This window comes from Halichondria panicea, chromosome 1 (assembly GCF_963675165.1).
Source record: "Halichondria panicea chromosome 1, odHalPani1.1, whole genome shotgun sequence".
NCBI lineage: Eukaryota > Metazoa > Porifera > Demospongiae > Suberitida > Halichondriidae > Halichondria > Halichondria panicea.
In genome coordinates this window covers 14,325,325-14,345,197 of record NC_087377.1, presented here as the reverse complement: position 1 = coordinate 14,345,197, position 19,873 = coordinate 14,325,325, and the positions used below count along the sequence as shown (strand labels likewise).

The window sequence follows — 19,873 nt, the reverse complement described above, 5'->3', positions numbered from 1 at the left end:
GGGGATCGAACATACTTGTATAGGATTTGTACTGCTGTGTTGCAACACTGCTGTGTAAGCACAAATAAAATTATAAAGGATATGAATATCAATACTTTAGTCATGAATATCTTATCGTTATCTTAGAAATAGCAATCTGATTGGGCTGCACTCCTCAATTGGTGCAGCAGTATAAATCCTATAATTATAAGCGTGTCCCCCGTCCCCTGCCCACCCGTCAAAACGGGTGCCGGGCCACGCCCAGCTAGGTACTAAGCTACTGCAAGTCAGAACCAGCGTGGCCAGCTCTGGTGGCAGTATAGCTAGATGATAATGATCACTAATCTATTAGAAGAAAGATATTCTGTATGGTATATATAGAATCTAAACAGGTATATAGCTATAGCTAGCTTGTATAAACTGCTTGAAAACTTTTTAAAGCTTCATTGTTGAATAAAAGCGAGCAAAAGCTAAGAAGCTAAACCTGCATGCCCCCTTGGCCTAGATGCACACGCAGCTTTGACTCGAGGCTCTGAACCTCAAATTAACGCGAGGGTTTGTACTTTAGTGCTCCAGTTAATACCGTTTGAACGGTATTTTATCTTACTGAACGATTGTGATAAAGAAGAGTGCCTGTGTAGGCTATCAAATATATATATATAACTTTACTTTCATGTCTCCTTTTACTGTTAACTTTCAAGCGAGTTACCAAGCAAAAAGTAGGACAAAAAGCGGATCCTCCGTGCTAAATGGTCACGTGCACCACTTCCGTTTCCAATCCCTCTCTTTCTTCCATCTCTGGTTAGCTACACCTACAGTATATACAAACTTACAAACATTATTAGTTATTGTTATAGGTGTCTATACTTGTGATATTTGCCAGCGAGTTAATTGGAAGCTAATCACTGGCAGGCCCGAAATTCAACCCATCCGTGTGCAGTTTCCTTGGTATATATATACTAGGAATTGATTTTGTTGGTCCTCTCTCTCCAACTGCTAACGATGATTCCCGCTACATCTTAACCATGAGCGATTACTTTACCAAGTGGGTAGAAGCTATTCCAACACCTGACAAGAGTGCGTAGCCATGAAATAGTATTATTATGTGTGAATGCCACACACATGCACAATGCATTCACTGCATGCATGGGCAGTAAATAATGATCTTCACACATTTTTCCTTCTCAGGTATTTATGAGAATGGGTCTGCCTCGCATCCCTGAAATCGATTAAGATCCCACGCTTTAAATTGATTGAGACCCCTCCCCTGAAATCGAGTAGTGAGACCCCTCATGTCGCACCCCTGAAATCAAATAAGACTTTTTGTGTCATCCTCCTTCAAGCCGACCCATCAAAACGTAACTCAGAGGATGTTTAATCGTAGGCAGGCCAAACGACCTCAAGCTGTCATTGAGCGATCAAGGAAGAACGTCATTGATGTCAACACTTGTACACGAAAAGCCACTAAAATCCTGTATTGGATACCTGAGCTTTGTCTAACTGTCTATGACAGGGAAGTTTTCTACTAAATCCACTTGGATGGTTGACAGACAAGCTGATAAATGCGCTTCTCAAAAGAGCTTTTCCAGCAGTTTGCGGCTTGCAGGATATGTTATCAAAGGTATTGTTTTCTCATAATTATATACGAGATTGAAAGTGGAGAGTTTGTATAGGTTGTAAACAATCACGATGGCAAATTGGCTCTACTATATCGGAACTCTTCACCCATTGGTTAACATGTATGACAGTATGTATCGATCTGTTAGTACTGGAGTCAAAGCTCAGATTGCAACTTTGTTGCATACGGAGACCAAAGAAATCACTCTTAACTTCATGAACATACATATTCAGGCAGGAGGATGTGGCTGTGGCTTGTTTGCTATAGCTAATGCAACAGCTCTTGTCTTTGGCCACTCACCTGAAAGCTTCCAGACAATCAACATAAAATGAGGCAGTACTTGTTTCCTTGCTTTCAAAAGCAACAAATATATATACTACCTTTTCCAAGAAGTATTGTCGTGCTCCTGATTCAATTGTGTCAATCGATACATATCCCATATGCAGAATGCCAGAGATGCATGGTGACTACCGTATAGCGTGTAATTTTTGTGGGGCAAAATATTCGTGTTTTTCGTGGTTGGAGATCTGACCACGAATATTTTACCCACGAATGAAGCGACCTTGCCTACCTCTTTACCTGCAGTGCAAGCTCCAACCACGAAAATATTACCCACGAAATGTCTCAATATTGCTGAACCACGAATATTTTGACCCCCAAAAATTACCCGCTATACGGTATTATGGAAAACTGGGTGGAATGCAGCAAATGCAAGGAGTGGTATCATTACGACACCTGCATGTGCATGTAAACGTTCCTGCCGCTTCTCCACAAAATCAGCCATTTGGCACTGTATGCAGTGTCTGCGAAACTAGTGTCTGCTAAACTAGTCTTGACTAAGGTGTAACTGTCAACCTTCCATGAACTATGAACACAGTCACGTGCTGTCTGATTATTAATCGTTATGTATCTATTCCAGACAGAACTTCGGCACATTATACCTAGTAATACTTATCAAGCTGTAAAACTGTCAATCAATCTTTATTTTGAAACAGTTGAAATTTATGATGAACTGATCCTTAAAATTGTGTAGTCTCATGAATCAGCTGCCCTCTTTTGTAACTGGAAGCCACATAACACACTGACAAGCTATAGTCTATACAGTTCTTGAATATTATGTGACTGCCTGCATGCATGCATATGCGTATCTATATGATGTGGAGAGGACCCTAGGTTGGCTTTCATAAGCTCCTGGTGCAGAGACGTCTTTTTACTATTTTTTCTGTCCCTGGACAATTTTTTTCAGGACGATTTTTCCAGTGACAGTGCACGTACTAGCTAGTTGTTTTGTAGATCTATAAACTGCTGCTGGATTGATATAGCTTTTTATTTTGTGGTAATTAGACTAATTAAACTATAGCTACCAAAAGCATTAAATCTGGTAGCTCTGCCTCTTCAGGTTATAGTGTGTCTGATATTTCATCTGAATGAAAGGGGTTCTTGTCACAGGAAAGGCAAGTTAAATCATTGTTTTAAGATGAATAGAGCGAGCAACCTTTATTGTCTGAGGGAACGGAAGTCATCTCCCCCCCCCCCCTGATGGGACAGGGACCCCCGAATTGACCAAGCATGCAGGATAAGTATATCACCTCCCAATAGGGTTCACTCGGACCCGAAGCGACCGGCCGCCTGTGAAATAAATGTGCCGATGACTTTCATTGCTAACTTACGAATCATGTAGTGGACTATTTTTATTACGGAATAACTAGAGTATATGTAATGATCTATTGATGCCACTAGAGAGCCCTCTGGATAGCGTGTGTTATCAGTTTCTGTCATTCAAGCTATATACAGTGGCGCGGATCCAGGAATGTTGAGAGGGAGGTTCCAAAACAGTTAGAGTGGTCAGGCAAATTAAACATTTGATCGAGTCAAGGCAACTCATTATAATTAATCGATGCAATATTGACGATAATTACAAGGAAACCAACATGCAAATAAGTTACGTATATGATGCAATTTTCGATGATGACAACCATAATTTATATTATCTAACCTATAGCTAGCATTTTTCTCAGATATGCGATTGTCGCGAGGCACGTGACCTCTCAGAGTGCATGCCTGGTCAGGCCAGAGATTAAGGAAGAGGGGGATTGGAAACGGAAGTCCACGCACGTGCATGGCTTTAATTATATTGGAGGGCGGGACATATTCATTTAAAAGGTGACGTGAGATGCACGCACATGCAGTGTACAGCTATCAGGTATAGATCAAAAGGTAAAACTGTAGCAGCAATGCCTCAAATAATTATAAGTGTTGCGTACAGCTTAAAGTTGCATCATTTGCCAGACTTTGTCTTCTTGAAATGCCTGATCTTCAGTTGTCGCTGAAGACTCTGTTCTTCATCTATGTGAGAGTAGTTGGAATCAGTCATGTTTGGTACTGGCCTTGACTTCTCCTCTGGCCTTAGCTGATTATAGACATCACCATTGGGTTCAATAGAGGCCTAGTATATTTACAAATCAATGTTATGCGTATACACAAATAAAATTAGTGTTACTGATTATAGTCTAAAATGTGTGCTCGTAGTTTGAGTTTTTATAAGCTAATATAAGCTTTGCTTAGTCGGGCACCGTCGCCCTCGACCGTTGCACGGAAGGAGCTAGGTCGGGAATCAAGCCTATCCACGGTTTAATTTCTTTTGCTGGTGGAATTCCACCAGCTCCAATCAGATTACAGTATCTCAAGTGGACTGATCACACCCACTCAACTTTATCACAAACTTTATCACGTGTGAATTTATTGAGAGGCGTGGCCAACACCCACTTTAATAAATGATATTCATCGCTATTGGCTAGCACCCACTTAGAATGAGTTAAAGTCATGATAATATTATTATTGCGTAACAGGCCAGAACAAAACTGTGGATAGTTGATTCCCGACCTCCCTTCCGTGTGCAACGGTGAGGGCGGCGATGCCCGAATAAGATTTGCTTACCTCTTCAAGATTACCATACACCAATTTACATGGATCATGAATATCAACACTGGTACACAAGGAAGTCTCATTTCTATCCAGAACGTCATAGTCATCCTGAAGTGCAAGTTTATTAACTGATATATATTTTAGTCAAGGACTTGACATTCACATACCCGAATCCGTATGCTGCAAATAATGTCAGAAATAGCAGACTCTGGTTGTGTTTCTCCAAGATGAGAGTAATTGGCATCAGCCAGGTTAGGAACAGGTTTCGATTTTTCTGTAGCCCTCAGTGGCTCATACACACCAACGTCCGTAGGGAGATACTCGAATGTCTAATTATAGGGGGAAAATTATGGGGTGCCATTTGTGTCAAAATTAATACAAATTGCACGTACATCATAAATGAATACATATATATAAATGCAGGTGCCCCATATGTAAATGCAGCATGTGCATATAGCAAATTAAGTGGTTGCATATACAAATGCAGCACGTATACATTTGTATATGTACCTGATATATATAAATGCAGCAGCGTCATATAATATATGCAGCAGTCCCATATAATAAATGCAGCAGCGTCATATAATATATGTAGCAGTCGCATATAATAAATGCAGCAGCCTCATATAATAAATGCAGCAGCCTTATATAATATATGTAGCAGTCGCATATAATAAATGCAGCAGTTGCATATAATAATTATATGCAGCAGTCGCATATAATAAATGCAGCAGCCTCATATAATAAATGCAGCAGTCCCATATATAATATATGCAGCAGTCACATATAATAAATGCAATCGCATATAATAATTATGTCTTGGTGCGCATGCGCATGCAAGCGAGGTATTAACGGTAGTGTGTTTATGCGTCTTGTGTGTAGACTATATATATATAGCTGCTACAGCTGCTCAAGGATCAATGAAGTGCAAGTAAGAGTTTCTATAGGCCTTCTAGTCATATTTTCTTGGTGTATTTGCAATTCGTTCTTGAGTTATGCTAAGTGTTGCTTACTTGCAATGACATTGTAGCCTTTTGAGAAGAGTGCGTATAAAAACTTGTCCATGGTGACTGAGTGTTGCTACTCTATACTTATAATAGTTAGCTCTGCACTAGAACGCTATATATATAATATCTATTGATAGCTGCAAGAGTGAGAAGAGAGCTCTGCTGCAATTAGGCTCTATAGCCATTCATTTTAGACTTGCATGGACTTTGGCATCGATCCTAACAATCATATCATGGACGATCATTACCCACTCGTTGCATTTATTATTGGGACTGCTGCATATATTATATGGGACTGCTGCATTTATTATGTGCGACTACTACATATATTATATGGGACTGCTGCATTTATTATATGGGACTGCTACATATATTATATGGGACTGCTGCATTTATTATATGGGACTGCTGCATTTATCACAGTAAATTTCCTATACTTTCAGGATAGTACAAAATTTCCTGTAGACTTTCCTATATGAATCGTACACATGTCCTGAACTTCTTTAGGAATAGTAAAGGAAACTATACAGGAAACGTTGCACTATCCTTTGTAAGTAGGTTGCAGGACACTTGCAGGACACCTGCCATTTTTCAGGATATGCGCAGATCTTAAGGGCTGCACTGTAGCAGCACTGTAGCAGGAAATTTCAATATTTTCCCTGTGTATTATATGATGCTGCTGCATTTATTACATGCGACTGCTACATATATTATATGGGACTGCTGCATTTATTATATGGGACTGCTGCATTTATTATATGGGACTGCTGCATTTATTATATGACGCTGCTGCATTTATTATATGCGACTGCTACATATATTATATGGGACTGCTGCATTTATTATATGGGACTGCTGCATTTATTATATGACGCTGCTGCATTTATTATATGCGACTGCTACATATATTTTATGGGACTGTTGCATTTATTTTATGGGACTGCTGCATTTATTATATGAGGCTGCTGCATTTATTATATGGGACTGCTGCATTTATTATATGAGGCTGCTGCATTTATATATATCAGGTACATATACAAATGTACGTGCTGCATTTGCTATATGCACATGCTGCATTTACATATGGGGCACCTGCATTTATATACGTATTCATTTATGATGTACGGGCAATTTGTATTAATTTTGATACAAATGGCACCCCATAGTTAACAGTGTTATACTATACAAGGGACCGTTTCAGGTTACTGGGTGGAGGATGGGCTTTAGGTAACTTCAGCCATACTATGCCAGTATCTAGATAGTGGCACAGTTCACCATTATTTTGACCTGTGCCATATGGCAGATATTGGCACAGTGTTTCCTTTGATCTGCCCACTCAAAATGCAACAAAAATATGTTGTTCTACCTCTTCAATTTTTCCATATATTTCGTCCTGTGTGTCATATCTGTTTGATGGTCTGGAACTCAGGGCGTGTTCCAGAGTATTATAATGTTCCTAAAATACGAAATATATAACAGCTTGCATCTCTGTTGAAGTGTGTATCCGTTCTGCATGTTTAACATACAATTAGAAATTACCTCAACTGGCTCCTGTAGATTACATAATGATTTAGCTATTTGTACATGTGATTTGCCGTTTTGATGAAGATTGCCATTGCAATGAGACCTAAAATATATAATAGATAAACAGAAAACTTTACTATGAAGAACATACGTTGTGCGGTTTTCAGGCTTGGTTTTGATTTCTATGAAAGTAGAATGAAGTAGCTACATGCAACAATAAAGTTTAATGTTTATCTTACCTTTTGTACTCTGTTTATAAACTTTGTATCCCACTGAGACCCAATAAGTGAGAATGAATGCTATCCCAAGGCATGAAATTACTAACATTGCATCAAGCAAACTGTTGGGAACTTGTTGGTTTGTGAAACACACATCAGATTCTATGAAAAACGAACAAACAATGAAAGGAGACTAGCACTAGTCCTAATGGCTATAGATCTACGTATACCATTTGAAATAATCGCAAAGGTTGTCAACAGAGTGGCACACAGAATAAACAGCATCAGGAGGATCAGTGTGATTGAGATTTGAACGTGTTTTTTAGTAATGAACATATTCAATCTGGAGACTGTATATATAAGCATGATGACAAATAACATGTCCATTATTGAAACGACAATCTTACTTTTAGCATCCCGATATTTTAGGAGGCACAATATCGCTGTAGTGTGCACAGTAAAGCATCCAAAGAAAAGCATTATAGTGGCAATGATGATATTTTTTCCTGCATTCAGCTGGAATAATTCTGTTGGTGTGCCTTAATTCCGTGGAAACGCAATAGTTAAAATTGTGCTCTAAATATTGAATTAAAAATATACATTTTATACCTCCTGTTTCTGTAATCATGTATTCCATTCTTTCCACAATTAACAGGGTCTCATTCATCAACACGGAGAACTCAAAGTAGTACATATTACTAGGAGTGATATGTGAAAGCAAGACAGGTGCTGCGCCGACTAGAGTTTTGATAGGATTTGATAGATTTCGATATTCCGGGTTCAAAGTGTAGCGAATGGTACACATTCGATGCTCACTATTATCTCCTTGAATGGGTAAACATTGAACATGATTTTGACATATTGACGACCAGTTAACAACAGGTTTGAAATAGAGATTATCGTAATCTGTAAAAAAAGTTGGCAATCAATGCATCATAATGTAAGTATAGCTCTCACCTACAGACGTAGGATAAAGTACTTGTTCACTCTCAATGTTAAAAATCTTGGCTTGTAGATTAATTTCTCTAACATTGTCTGTGCAATTACTGAACAGAGACGAGCAAATATTATCTTCACAGGTGCTATGGTTGATCCACATCCACCCACATCCAGTGACATTGATGAGGTATTCTTGTGAATTGTCATATTCAGGACAATCCGGTTGCTATATATACAAGTCAATGCAAGTGTATCCAAGACTCTATTTAAATTCATACTTACCCGAAATTTTCTCCATGATACATCCACACTAGACAATACTCCAGACTCATAGCGTATGGTCACACTTACATAAACGTCGGGAGTAACAGAAGGAAAAAATGGCAGTAAGATGCTGATATTCACTGGCAATGTGGCTGTATCCTTTGGGCTAGTAGAACCACAAGAAATGATTTCAATGTTTTGCTTGTAGAGCTCTGAGAGATCAACAGTAAGAATTGTTGAAGCGTTAATCCGTGACTGATTTTGCTGGTTTTTGTATGCATTGAACTGTGTTAGCTGGACAAAGGGAAATGCTGAATAAGTAGTAGTCATCTGGTTCAAAGTTAGTATACCATCAGGTTGAAAATTAACAATTTCTATTTTGCTGGCATTGTATGTCCATCGAAAATGAAGAAGATTCGTAGCATTGCAGAAAAGTTTAACAGTAGTACGACAGTGCAAACCAGAAAGTGTTTCTTTTCCGGCCTCTGTAAATACACTTACTGACATACCTATATAATTTTAAATTGTTATTTTAGTGATGTACATAAAATAATTACATACCTTGGCAGTAATGTAACCAGGTTAGCAGACAGATTACAAAGCATCTTTCAATCATCCTCAGGCTGATATAATAGTGCTGCAGAGCATCTACTTCGACAACATTATCAATAATATTATTATGTGCTTATTTCATGCATGTGGTTAACAACATAATAAACATGCTTCCTGTTGGATTTAATTTCCTCCCATTGAGGCCAAGCCAACTTAATAACATGTTTCACGACTTTCAATGATGTTTAGGGTAGTTAAACCATAGATTCTATGATTAAACAAGGTACTCCGCTTGCCCCGCCTATACTGCATTATGTATACTGCCCAGCATCTACGCGCACGTGCAACTATCTCTATACACCTCGTGCTTGATTATAGCTGTCTGAGTAATGGTATATCTAGTGCATGGCTTGCATACTTGGTGTACTGTAGATTAATTAGCAATTTTTACAGACCAACCAGGCCTGTAAAAAAATATATATACCATACAGTAGAACCTCGATTATCCGGCCCTCCATTATCCGGAACCTCGATTATCCGGCTTGGCAGTTTTCTTGTTATCACTGATAACAAGATCAGAAAATGGGCGTGTCCCTCAAATGCGCATGTGCGTTGCAGCTGTTACCATGGAGACATGCCTGCTTATCTTCTGCGCATGCGCAGACAACCATGTGGCACTGCTGTTTATCAATAAAGTGGGTGGATCAAGGCGTGGTTTATCTATTCAATTATCCGGCATATTCACTTATCCGGCCTGCTTCTGGAACCAAGGTGTCCGGATAATCGAGGTTCTACTGTATATGTATGAAAAATGAAGGGAGAGTGGGTGTTTTTTAGACTGTTAGAGAATTTTTAGGCTTCTCAAACCACACTGGTGTAACTTGTGGTCACAAATATTAAGCCTTATAAGGGTATGGAGTGGGTGGTTGTGGGTTTTTTTACAAAAGAGACCCCCCTTGCATCCGTGAAGCGTGTAATTCAGTTGGCTTGGCCCAAGTGTTAGTGAAATTGTTCATGTTTTCGATTCTGTTCGATTTCTGAATTCCTGATGCATTCACGTTTTCTGTAGGCCTACGCAGAGGAGAGTTGGGCATGTCTGTTCGATGGGGTCAAGGAGAACTTCAAGTATGTTCTTTCGAATGCAAAAGCATCAATAACACTGACCGTTCCTTCTGTTTTTACAGGAGGCTTAAATTTCCAACCTTCCGCTTTCTCAAATGATTTTGATGGTGTCTCACTAGCCGATTGTCCTCTAGTCTGATCAAATAGGAGACAGGTCCTGTAATTATTGCGGGTGACCACCTAACTCCTGTCCTGTTAGAATGTACGGTGCATGGGGCGGTTTGAATGTTTCCGTTGGGACTGTTTCAGTTCGACATGATCGGTCAGGCACGGCTTCATAATGTCTAGTCTCCAGTTCGATCTGATACGTCTGCCTGGAAGTAGCTCGGCAGGTGACACGTCCGTTGTGCTCTGAGGAGGAGTTTTGTAAGCTTTGGAAACCCTTTCTTGCCAACAGTTTTCACAATTTGCACCGCTCTTTCTGCCAAACGGAGAAAATGTTAGGTGCTTGATTGGATCCATTCTTCAGTACGAACATTTCAAACTTTTTACTGACAAAACACGTCCTGTCGGTCACAATCATTTCGGGCAACCCAAATTGAGCAAACAGAGTTCTGGATAGTTGAATGACTGTGGCAGAACTGGTAGGGAAGGCCTCAATCCATGGAATGGGAGTCAACTACCAAATCATCTTCCCTTGAAAGGGTCCTGCAAAATTCATATATAAGCGAACACGGCCATTTCCATGGCTGCTGCTGTTGGCATGTATCACATTTACGTACTGATTCTTCAATGTCAACTTCCAAACCTTGCCACCAAACATACATATTCTGGCCAATTATATAGGATTTGACTCGCATCATACCAGGATGACTCTCGTGCAGTTTCGCCCTTGAGGAGGGACAACTACTCTTGCTCCCGACAAGACACAATTGATACAGATAGTTCAGTTTGTTTCAAGCGGTATTTCTTTGTCCCTTCGTTTGGCCACCCTCGTTCTATTTTTTCACTTTAGAGAGGACAGGGTCACATCTGGTCCACACACGAAGGGCGATTCTCTTAAGTGCTCCATAAATAAGACCATGCAGTTGCGAGGGTTGATGGGAGTCACAGTTAGTTTTCTGTAGAAGCAACCTGCTCAGTGCATGCATCTGCATTCCCATGCTCCCGAAATGTAATCAAGTATTCGTATGCTGACAATATCAGTAACTATCGACGGATCCTAACTGAAGCCTGAGCTTTATACTGATGTACGAGAGCTAGGGTCTGCCAAGCTGACTTTCTACCTTTTCGCGATAGAAGTATATATGGGATACTATGTCCCCTGAGAAATTTGGGGGGGGGGGGGTGTTGGGCTCAACCATAATTTTGGTTTTAAAACCCTTCCTAGATCTGTACCAAACACGCTTTTCTAGCAGTTCGTTCATGCAGAGTAGCATTGTGAACCTAAAAAATCTTCAACCTGTGCCAACCAATTAATAATATGACTTAATAGGCTTGAACCGTCTCCTTCGACCACCAGCAAGGGCAGTACAGCTTCTTGGCCACCGTACTTCACAAGCACGCTAATTACCGGTATTAACTCACCAGAGTATGAGTGCAGCGTGATCTTCGACTCTTCCAAGGGTCTGTCTCCCCAGTGCATGGTTGTGGTACGTCTGTTCCGATACAAGTGTTGGTGAGGCTCCATAGTGTCGATTTCCATTGAAATATATAGGCATTCCTTGCACTTCCACTTTTGTTGTATACGGTTTTTAGAGGAATTAATTGCCCAGACTCCTCTCCCGAACTATATCTTGCTTGGTAAAAAGTATCCTCAAGCTTCAGTACATTCTTGTGGCGGTGCAGCTACGTGGTTCTCTTGCAGAACTTCTTCAAGTGACCTCTCTTCTGATACGTATGACACACTACATTCTTGTGTCTACAATCTTCTTGTCTGTGTCCCATCTTTCCACAACAAATTAATTAAGCAAGTTTCAGTGAATTTCTTCGGTGCCATGGGAATCCACCTCTTCGAATACCAGGTGCCACCTTATTCACTTCTGCGTTTAACTCGTTAAACGCCTTGTCTCCTGGTACACCAAACTGGAATAATAGGCTCAATTTTTGAGAATAGTCAAAAAGAATAATAGCTATGCAAAATAATTTGCCAAGGCCTATACTCGTCACGACATGCATGCAAATTGGAATACTGAGAGGAATCACAGAGAACAGTTTAATTCCTATGAGAGCTGAATGTCAGAAAATCTGTAGTCCTATACACTGGATTGTTCATCCATCCTACCCCATGGCATCCTATACTACAACCTTCTTCGTAGAGAATGTATGATAGGGTACGACAAGGTAGGATGTATAATTACCAAACCGTTACCCCGGGGTGAATGATAAATTTACGTAGGGGTAAATCCATCCCGGGGTAGATTCTCGTGTTTTTGCGCATGCTCAGTGTGCTATTAATAGCCTATTAAGTACTAAGCAGCCCCACCTCTCTGCAGAGAAATGACCCTACAACCCCAGAGAACCTCTGCTACAACCCTAGTTGGGCGTGGCTCGACCGTCTCCTGACGGGAGGTCGAGTTGCAAGCCTATCTGGGATTTGTTTTGCAGCATTATGTAACACTGCCATGAATATTCTTCTTCTCAAGTGGGTGTTAACCGATATGATGACGTGATAAACCACAGCATACTGCATGCGGTTTCGCAACTAGATGCAAATGGAAGTGTAACCAAGCACGTGAAAAATGCTGCAATCTGAAACAAATCCCAGATAGGCTTGCAACCCGACCTCCCGTCAGGGAGACGGTCGGGCCACGCCCAACTACTACAACCCTACAACACTGTCAGACACATGACTACAGAGAAATGACCCTACAACCCCAGAGAACCTCTGATACAACCCTACACTGTCAGACATATGACTACAGCCCGAGGCTTGGTTACAGAGCTTCAATTGTTGAATTCTTTTTCTCAGATAGACAGTTCTAGCTAGCCAATAGCCTAGGCAGTTAATGTAACCTAGTCAGCAGTGGCGTAACTAGCAATGAGGCTGAGGCGTGAGGCCCTTGCCTCCTGTACTTTTGAACTTCAAGTGTAATGTGACTCACCTCACTAGCTTTTAATAGCTCTGCATGGCTAGCTAACTTCTGGATAACTAGCTTAGAGCAGGTAAATAGCAGTTTACTGCCATTTGCATGCACTTCTAGGCGATAATTGGTAGGTGTGGTTTTCGGTGAACATTTTGCGGGGGTGTTGCCTCCTTCCCATAAATTTTCTAGTTTTACGCCCCTACCCTGTAGTGCCTATAAGCTAATAGGCACATAGATCAGATCAAGAGTACATGAATATAGGAGTAAGAAACTACTATACAGCCCATACAAACGTGTTGTTATCTCACTGTGTCATGCCACACATCATACTATATGTGTAAAACGCCCACATCTCAAGTGGCATACAACCACAATCAAAACAGTGTGGTTAATTATGCAAGCACACTAGGCCGTCCAGGTGGCTAGCTCTTGCACAAAATGAAGAAAAGCAAAGAAACATGAACACAGCAAAGCAACTGTGATAGAAGTTTCCAAAAGCTTGCTACTGAATAAAATAATCTAGCATTGGTGAGAAAATTAACTGAAGAAGTAGAGAAGCTAGAGATGTACCCTGAGAGAAAACAGGTTTTTAATATATTAATCTCTAAGGAACAGGATGATGGCTTGGTGAAGCTTGCAGACTGCCTGTGCAATCAATACAAACAATTTTACATCAAGTGTAAAGGCAAAGATGCATACTTAAATTTTCAAATTCAGTGGGTACGATTTCCTATGTTGCATTGCATCTGGGGTAGAAATAAAAGCTCTCAAAAGACTCACAAGTAATCGACTCAGACTATGAAGAAACTCCTACTTTTAGTGCATGGGCATCCCTTGTTACTGCTGTGTCTTTCAAGGTTGACGTTGTTTCCTCAGACACACAACTTGCAATATTCCATGACATTGCAAGTAAGAGATGAGCAACTTTAGTAGCTTGTCACACCTCTAGTTTAGTTCTCTCTATAAACGGTAACCTGGCACAACACACAATGTTAACTGCTTTGCATTGCATCAAACATGTTATTTAGCAAAGATTAGTTACCAATTTCATGGTGAACAGCAAAGTCTTGTATATAGTTTCAGCCTAGCCTAGCCTGCACATGCACTTGCACTCTTGTTGACAATTTCTAAGTGAGCCCGGTGTCATAAAATTTTGGGCCCCCCCATGTTTAGGCCCCCCGGGCCTAGAATTTTAAAATTTTGGACCCCCCGGGCCTAGAATGTTAACAGTTTAGGCCCCCCAGGGGTCCATACTGTTAACATTCTAGGCCCCCCACTGTGATATTAGGCCCCCCTCTTCTGCTATCCTTTTCTGCACGATAGAACGAAGTCAAAGAGATATAATAATATGGTAAGGTTAGCTCTATTAGTTGACAAAGCATCAAAGAGACTGCATGCATGCAAAGACTCTGTATCAAAGTAGCAAAAGTGTTTGCATTATTATTCTATCATGGAATTCAAAGTGAAGGAAGATTTACCTTTCAAGTTACTCATGCTTTACCTATAAGAGTTAAATGCTTTGATGCAGCTCTGCAATGTTGGATCTGCCTGTAAGACAATTGATGTTGTTGCATAGCTATCACCATATTTGCAACTTCGTGCTTACTTTCTCAGCCAAATTTCAGGATAAAAAAGTATAAAGCACACAATTTCAATGCAAAGACAACAATTCATATCTTCCTCCATGTTTTCCTATACATAGAAGATGTAAATTGTTGTGGGGATGCTCCAATAGCATCACTGGCTCAGCTCTCAAGTAATGTGGAATCACAGATAGAAGTCAAGAGAGAAACTGTTGTATCATGATGGAATCACAATAGCAGTTTCCTTTCGGGACAAAGGTAATCTTGGACAGTCCTGACCAATTCGGGACAGTTGGCACCTATGTGCTTTGTGCTGCATGAGGCCTGATTCATAGAATGACATGGTGCAGTGTGATGGCTGTGAGACCAGTGGTATACTACTGTACATGCATGAAATGTGTGTGTGTGAGGAGAGCTGCATTCAGTAACTGGCACTGCATAGACTGTGAAGACCATAGAAGACTGTATTGGTGTATTTTGAGAATGCACTGTCACATAATGTTACCGCTGTTGCGCTGTTAATGGGGGGCCTAAAATGTTAAAATTCTAGGCCGGGGGGGCCCAATCTCATGGGGGGCCTAAAATTTTATGACACCGGCTACCATGCAGCCATACATAGTCATGTGTACACAAAGTAACCACAGTTTACACTACTACATGTATTTGTGACGTAGTGAGATAATAACGAATTTATATGGTGTACATAGTAGTTGCTTACTCCTATTCATGTACTCCTGATCAGATTCATAAAGATTAAACAATGTGGTGCAGAGACCAACAAAAAAACAAACACTAAAAAAAGAACAGGAGGAGACAAAGATATATAGACATGGAGAGTTTAGAACATTCCACTGATACATATAGAGCACATGACAAACGTAAGTGGAACAGACATGACATACATCACATGAGAGGTGATCAGTTAACGGTTAATATCGAATTTATACTCCAACAATAATTATTATAATGTTGAAGGGTATTAGAGGACGTAGATAAGTAACCTAGCTCAGCCTTCTGGCTCCTTATAGTGCTACAATCATTCTCAGGCCTTACTCTACCCCAAGACTTGCCCTTAAGATTAGGTTAACCACCTCGGCACACTGCCATGCACTTGTCCTACCAACAAATAGTCTAGCAGAACGATCAATGAAGGATCACCGGTGTGGTGAGTGCATAGGTGGGCATGCATGCAGTTGCTGGACATTACCGAGGTCTATAAGCTGAATGGACAAAGGTTCTGGTGGCAGCTCGAAACCATACGTTGAAGCTACCAAGCCAACTTATATACTGGAGCAAGCTATAGCAGCCCTCTGCACTTAGGCTGTAGTCATGTGTCTGACAGTGTAGGGTTGTAGCAGAGGTTCGCTGGGGTTGTAGGGTCATTTCTCTAAAGGTTGCAACAACAGCATACATGGCACTTATAATATTATATGAAGAGGATATTTGGGGATAATTGGGTGTCGGGGGTAGCTATACACCCCAAGGAGCCAGGAAATCCAAAATAGTCAGCTCTCAATCTCTGATACGATAGCAAAACAAGCTAGAACTTTACATTAAAGTCATAGTCAAGCATATATGAGCCAGCTCAGCAAAATTTGTTGCACGTAATCGTGTCCAACCTCCCCTGACTCGCGCTCTCATATGCATGCAAGTCTGGGGTCAGGTTCGTTGACGTTTCCGTCATGTGAATGACGTTGTAACGGATTGGAGTTATGTATACTCACCGAATTTCTTGCTTCTATACGCTTTTTCGTGCGTTTCCTGGCAATCTTAGCGTTTCACATTGCAATTATTTCGATGTATATACATAATTATGTTTTGTGCCATGTGCTTTGGTCTCCATTTATATAATAACTGAGCTGTTGATCTATTGCTAAAGACTTTATCAATTCTGTTGCTACCACTGCTATTATAAACTGACTGGCTGCGCCAATAGAGGGAGTAATGGGTGTAATAGCGTAATCACCGTAATGGGTATAATCACCATTGGAATACACTGATCACTGTAATGGAATCATTGTAATGGGTGCAATGTAATCAGGATTCACCGCTATCGAAGCTAGTAATCACCGTAATGGACGTAATCTACGGGATTCCATATATGAGCCAGCCGCCCGCTAAAACTTACACATATCTTGATTAGGCCGCCCTCCTCTGCAGCTGTGGAGCCTCAAAAACTATCCGTGCAATGCCTTATATATAGGCGAGACAATTTTTTCTGGGTAACTCGCTCAAGATAAGAAAGTTGTGTTTCCTCAAGACATCATCTCTTTCAGCAATAAGACGCCTATACCTAGTTCCACGTTTAAGTACCGTATAGAGGGTAATTTTCGTGGGGAAAAATATTCGTGTTTTCGTGGTTGAAGGCCTGACCACGAATATTTTACCCACGAATGAAGCGACCTTGCTTATACCTTTACCTGTTGTCAAAAAGTTTTCGTGTGTCCGTGTTTGTGTCCCCCGTTGTCAGTTACACTGCATGGCCTAGGCCGGTCGACTTCGTCGCTAGGGTGTGTGTCTGTGTACCCCTGTTGTCAGTTACACTGGCCTTGGTCGGTCGACTTCGTCGCTGGGGTACCAGATGTGTGTATTAAAAATACATGTGTATCACACCATTTCAGTGGGGCACACCAATATTTCACACACCATTTAAGTGGTGTGAATCCAGCACACTCAGTGGCGGATCTATAGGATTCTTGAAAGGGGGGTTCCAGGGCTCTGAGCGGGTCAAAAAACATGGATAAGTGATATTTTACCTAAAAAAAAGGTCGTCACTTCTTTGAAACAGTGAGCATGCGCATTAAACACACCGAATATTTTCCTAAAAAATGGTCGTCACTTTCATAGGCAGTCTGCATGCACTAAGCTGGAGAGTTTTTAGCCTTCATAGTCACTGAAACTACACAGACAAAGCTTCGCAGGACTAACAAGGACTAAAGATAAGTGAGAAGTGCATGTGAAAGCTAGTAAGAAAGGAACAACTTGCTAATTAGTTGCTTGAGCCTCCCACTCACTTCTTTCTCAAAGGGGGGTTCAATTGAACCCAAAGAACCCCCTCTGGATCCGCCACTGACACTAAATTGACACACCATTTTGTCAGTTGGTGTGTATCCACACACCATTTTTTTGCACACCAAAGTCACACACCATTTTTTAATTACCACACCAAAATCACACATCTAATTCGACATGCATGGGCCGGTGTTTGTAGCACACCAAAAAGTTGGCACACCCTACCAAAGGTGCACGTCACACCAAATTGTGTGGTGTGCCAGATATTTGGTGTGCATTGCACACCGCTGTTTTTAGAGTGTACAATAGGTATATATATTATACTATATAAGTGAGTTGCATGCATGGATTGGACTGAGCACAGTTAATTGATAGCCGGGGTTGATAGATTATGCTATTCTTTTATGCTCAAGTTAACAGCGAGATTAATTAATCCCGAACTGTAATTATAATTTATAAGTGTTTTATTTCGCTGCATGCTGTGTATGTTGAATAATAGGTGTAACACAGTTCATTTAAGCTGATCAAGTGCGAAGAAGAATAGGTGAACAAATTTGAATATTTGGCACATGCCTAATTGCAACATAATTACGCTGTCCAGTGCAATATAATTATGGCATGTTGCACGAGAGCCTGCAATAACTAACTTGTTGCCCAATGACGTCAAACTCTTCTGATTGGCCAAGTTTTTCCTTTTTAAATTGTGGAATTTTAGTGAATTCCAAATTCCTAGGTTTTCTTCCTACAACTATAATTATAGTGGAAAGGTATAGTAGCCTATATAAAAGGGATCAAATGAGTTATTGGGTGGGAATTAAACACATAATAAAATTATTGTAGATATAGCATTATAATTTATGAGGTGTCTCTAGCTAGTATTTTTCAACTTCAAAAAAATCGGCCCGGACCAGGCCATGCATACCTGAGAGGTAGACATTACAGAAAGTGAACTCTATGCCGAAAGAGAAAATATTCCTCCATGCCTGCTTAGTGGCTAGTGCATGCTTAACAATAGATCTGTACTAAGCACTAGCCACTAAGCAGGCGACTATCTAGCTACATTATAAGATGTGATGAAATTAGGTCTACCGCCTATACGGACTCTGCATGAGGGTCAATTAAGTGCCTTATATATATATTATATGTGTGACGTCTACGGCCACTAACACTATTTATAGCAGGCGATGCAACTAGATAAAAGCAGCTTGCTTCATGCTCACTTTCACTATTCATATCAAGACCTCTATATATCACATCACATGACACACTGTCACAAAAATAAATAATCGTTACATATATGCTTGTTGCAAAGTCTCCCTATCATTTCAAAAATTATGCTAGCATAATTTTCTAAGCCCTATAGCCATTATACAGAGCACTGGAATGCTTTGATCTGCCCATGCACTCACTGGGCAACAAAGGTATTTGAATCTGCCTGGATTCGACGCTAGCCTATACAGTCATTATATGATTCGTATACTGCATGACTACTTCCAAACCCTGCCTATAATAATGTGTATTATTACATGGCTATATTCGTGCAACAAGCAGTTTATTGGCCGAATGCCCATGTAATAACTAATTTGTTGCCATGAAAACCATATTTTGCTGCACGATATAGAAACCAGCATAGAGACCACTTGCATGCAGCGTAGATATGAACAAAATTGTTGTTATGTTTTGGTGGCTGGAATTACAATATTGAAATAGTATAATTATGAGTAACTGCATCAACCATGCATATGTGAATTTCCCATAAATGTCTCATGAGTGTGTCACAATAATTTGACAGATTGGGTGGGAGGTGGAAGGTCAACTTAATTTCTGTATGCCATATACAGAACTGCATGACCACAGTGCAATGTGCCATAATTATAATTATTGGTACTGCTATTTCTTTGATCTCAGAGGTCAAAAGGCAACTAAGGTAACTAGAGCACTAAAGTGCAAACCCTCGGCTGGTGACATGATTATAAAGAAACCAGAAGACTGATATAATGCAGTGCATATAGTGATGTTGTTATCATCATCATGCAAGACTTGCACAGCAACTCAGGAGCAATAAAACTAAACCAGACTGGAGGCATGCTGAAACATTTGAGAA

General features: G+C 40.4%; 1 protein-coding gene across 1 annotated transcript; it reads right to left on the bottom strand.

Moving 5' to 3' along the window:
* Positions 1-3,807: 3,807 nt before the first annotated feature.
* LOC135351174 (uncharacterized) lies at positions 3,808-9,339 on the bottom strand. Its single transcript, XM_064550124.1, has 13 exons — positions 9,036-9,339; positions 8,493-8,983; positions 8,229-8,436; positions 7,881-8,177; positions 7,679-7,810; positions 7,502-7,621; positions 7,293-7,433; positions 7,205-7,235; positions 7,069-7,156; positions 6,896-6,985; positions 4,690-4,851; positions 4,535-4,630; positions 3,808-4,043 (listed from the first exon to the last, which is right to left on the bottom strand). Exons 1-13 carry the CDS (start codon positions 9,088-9,090, stop codon positions 3,876-3,878), a joined length of 2,079 nt encoding a protein of 692 aa, XP_064406194.1. The 5' UTR covers positions 9,091-9,339; the 3' UTR covers positions 3,808-3,875.
* Positions 9,340-19,873: the final 10,534 nt, after the last annotated feature.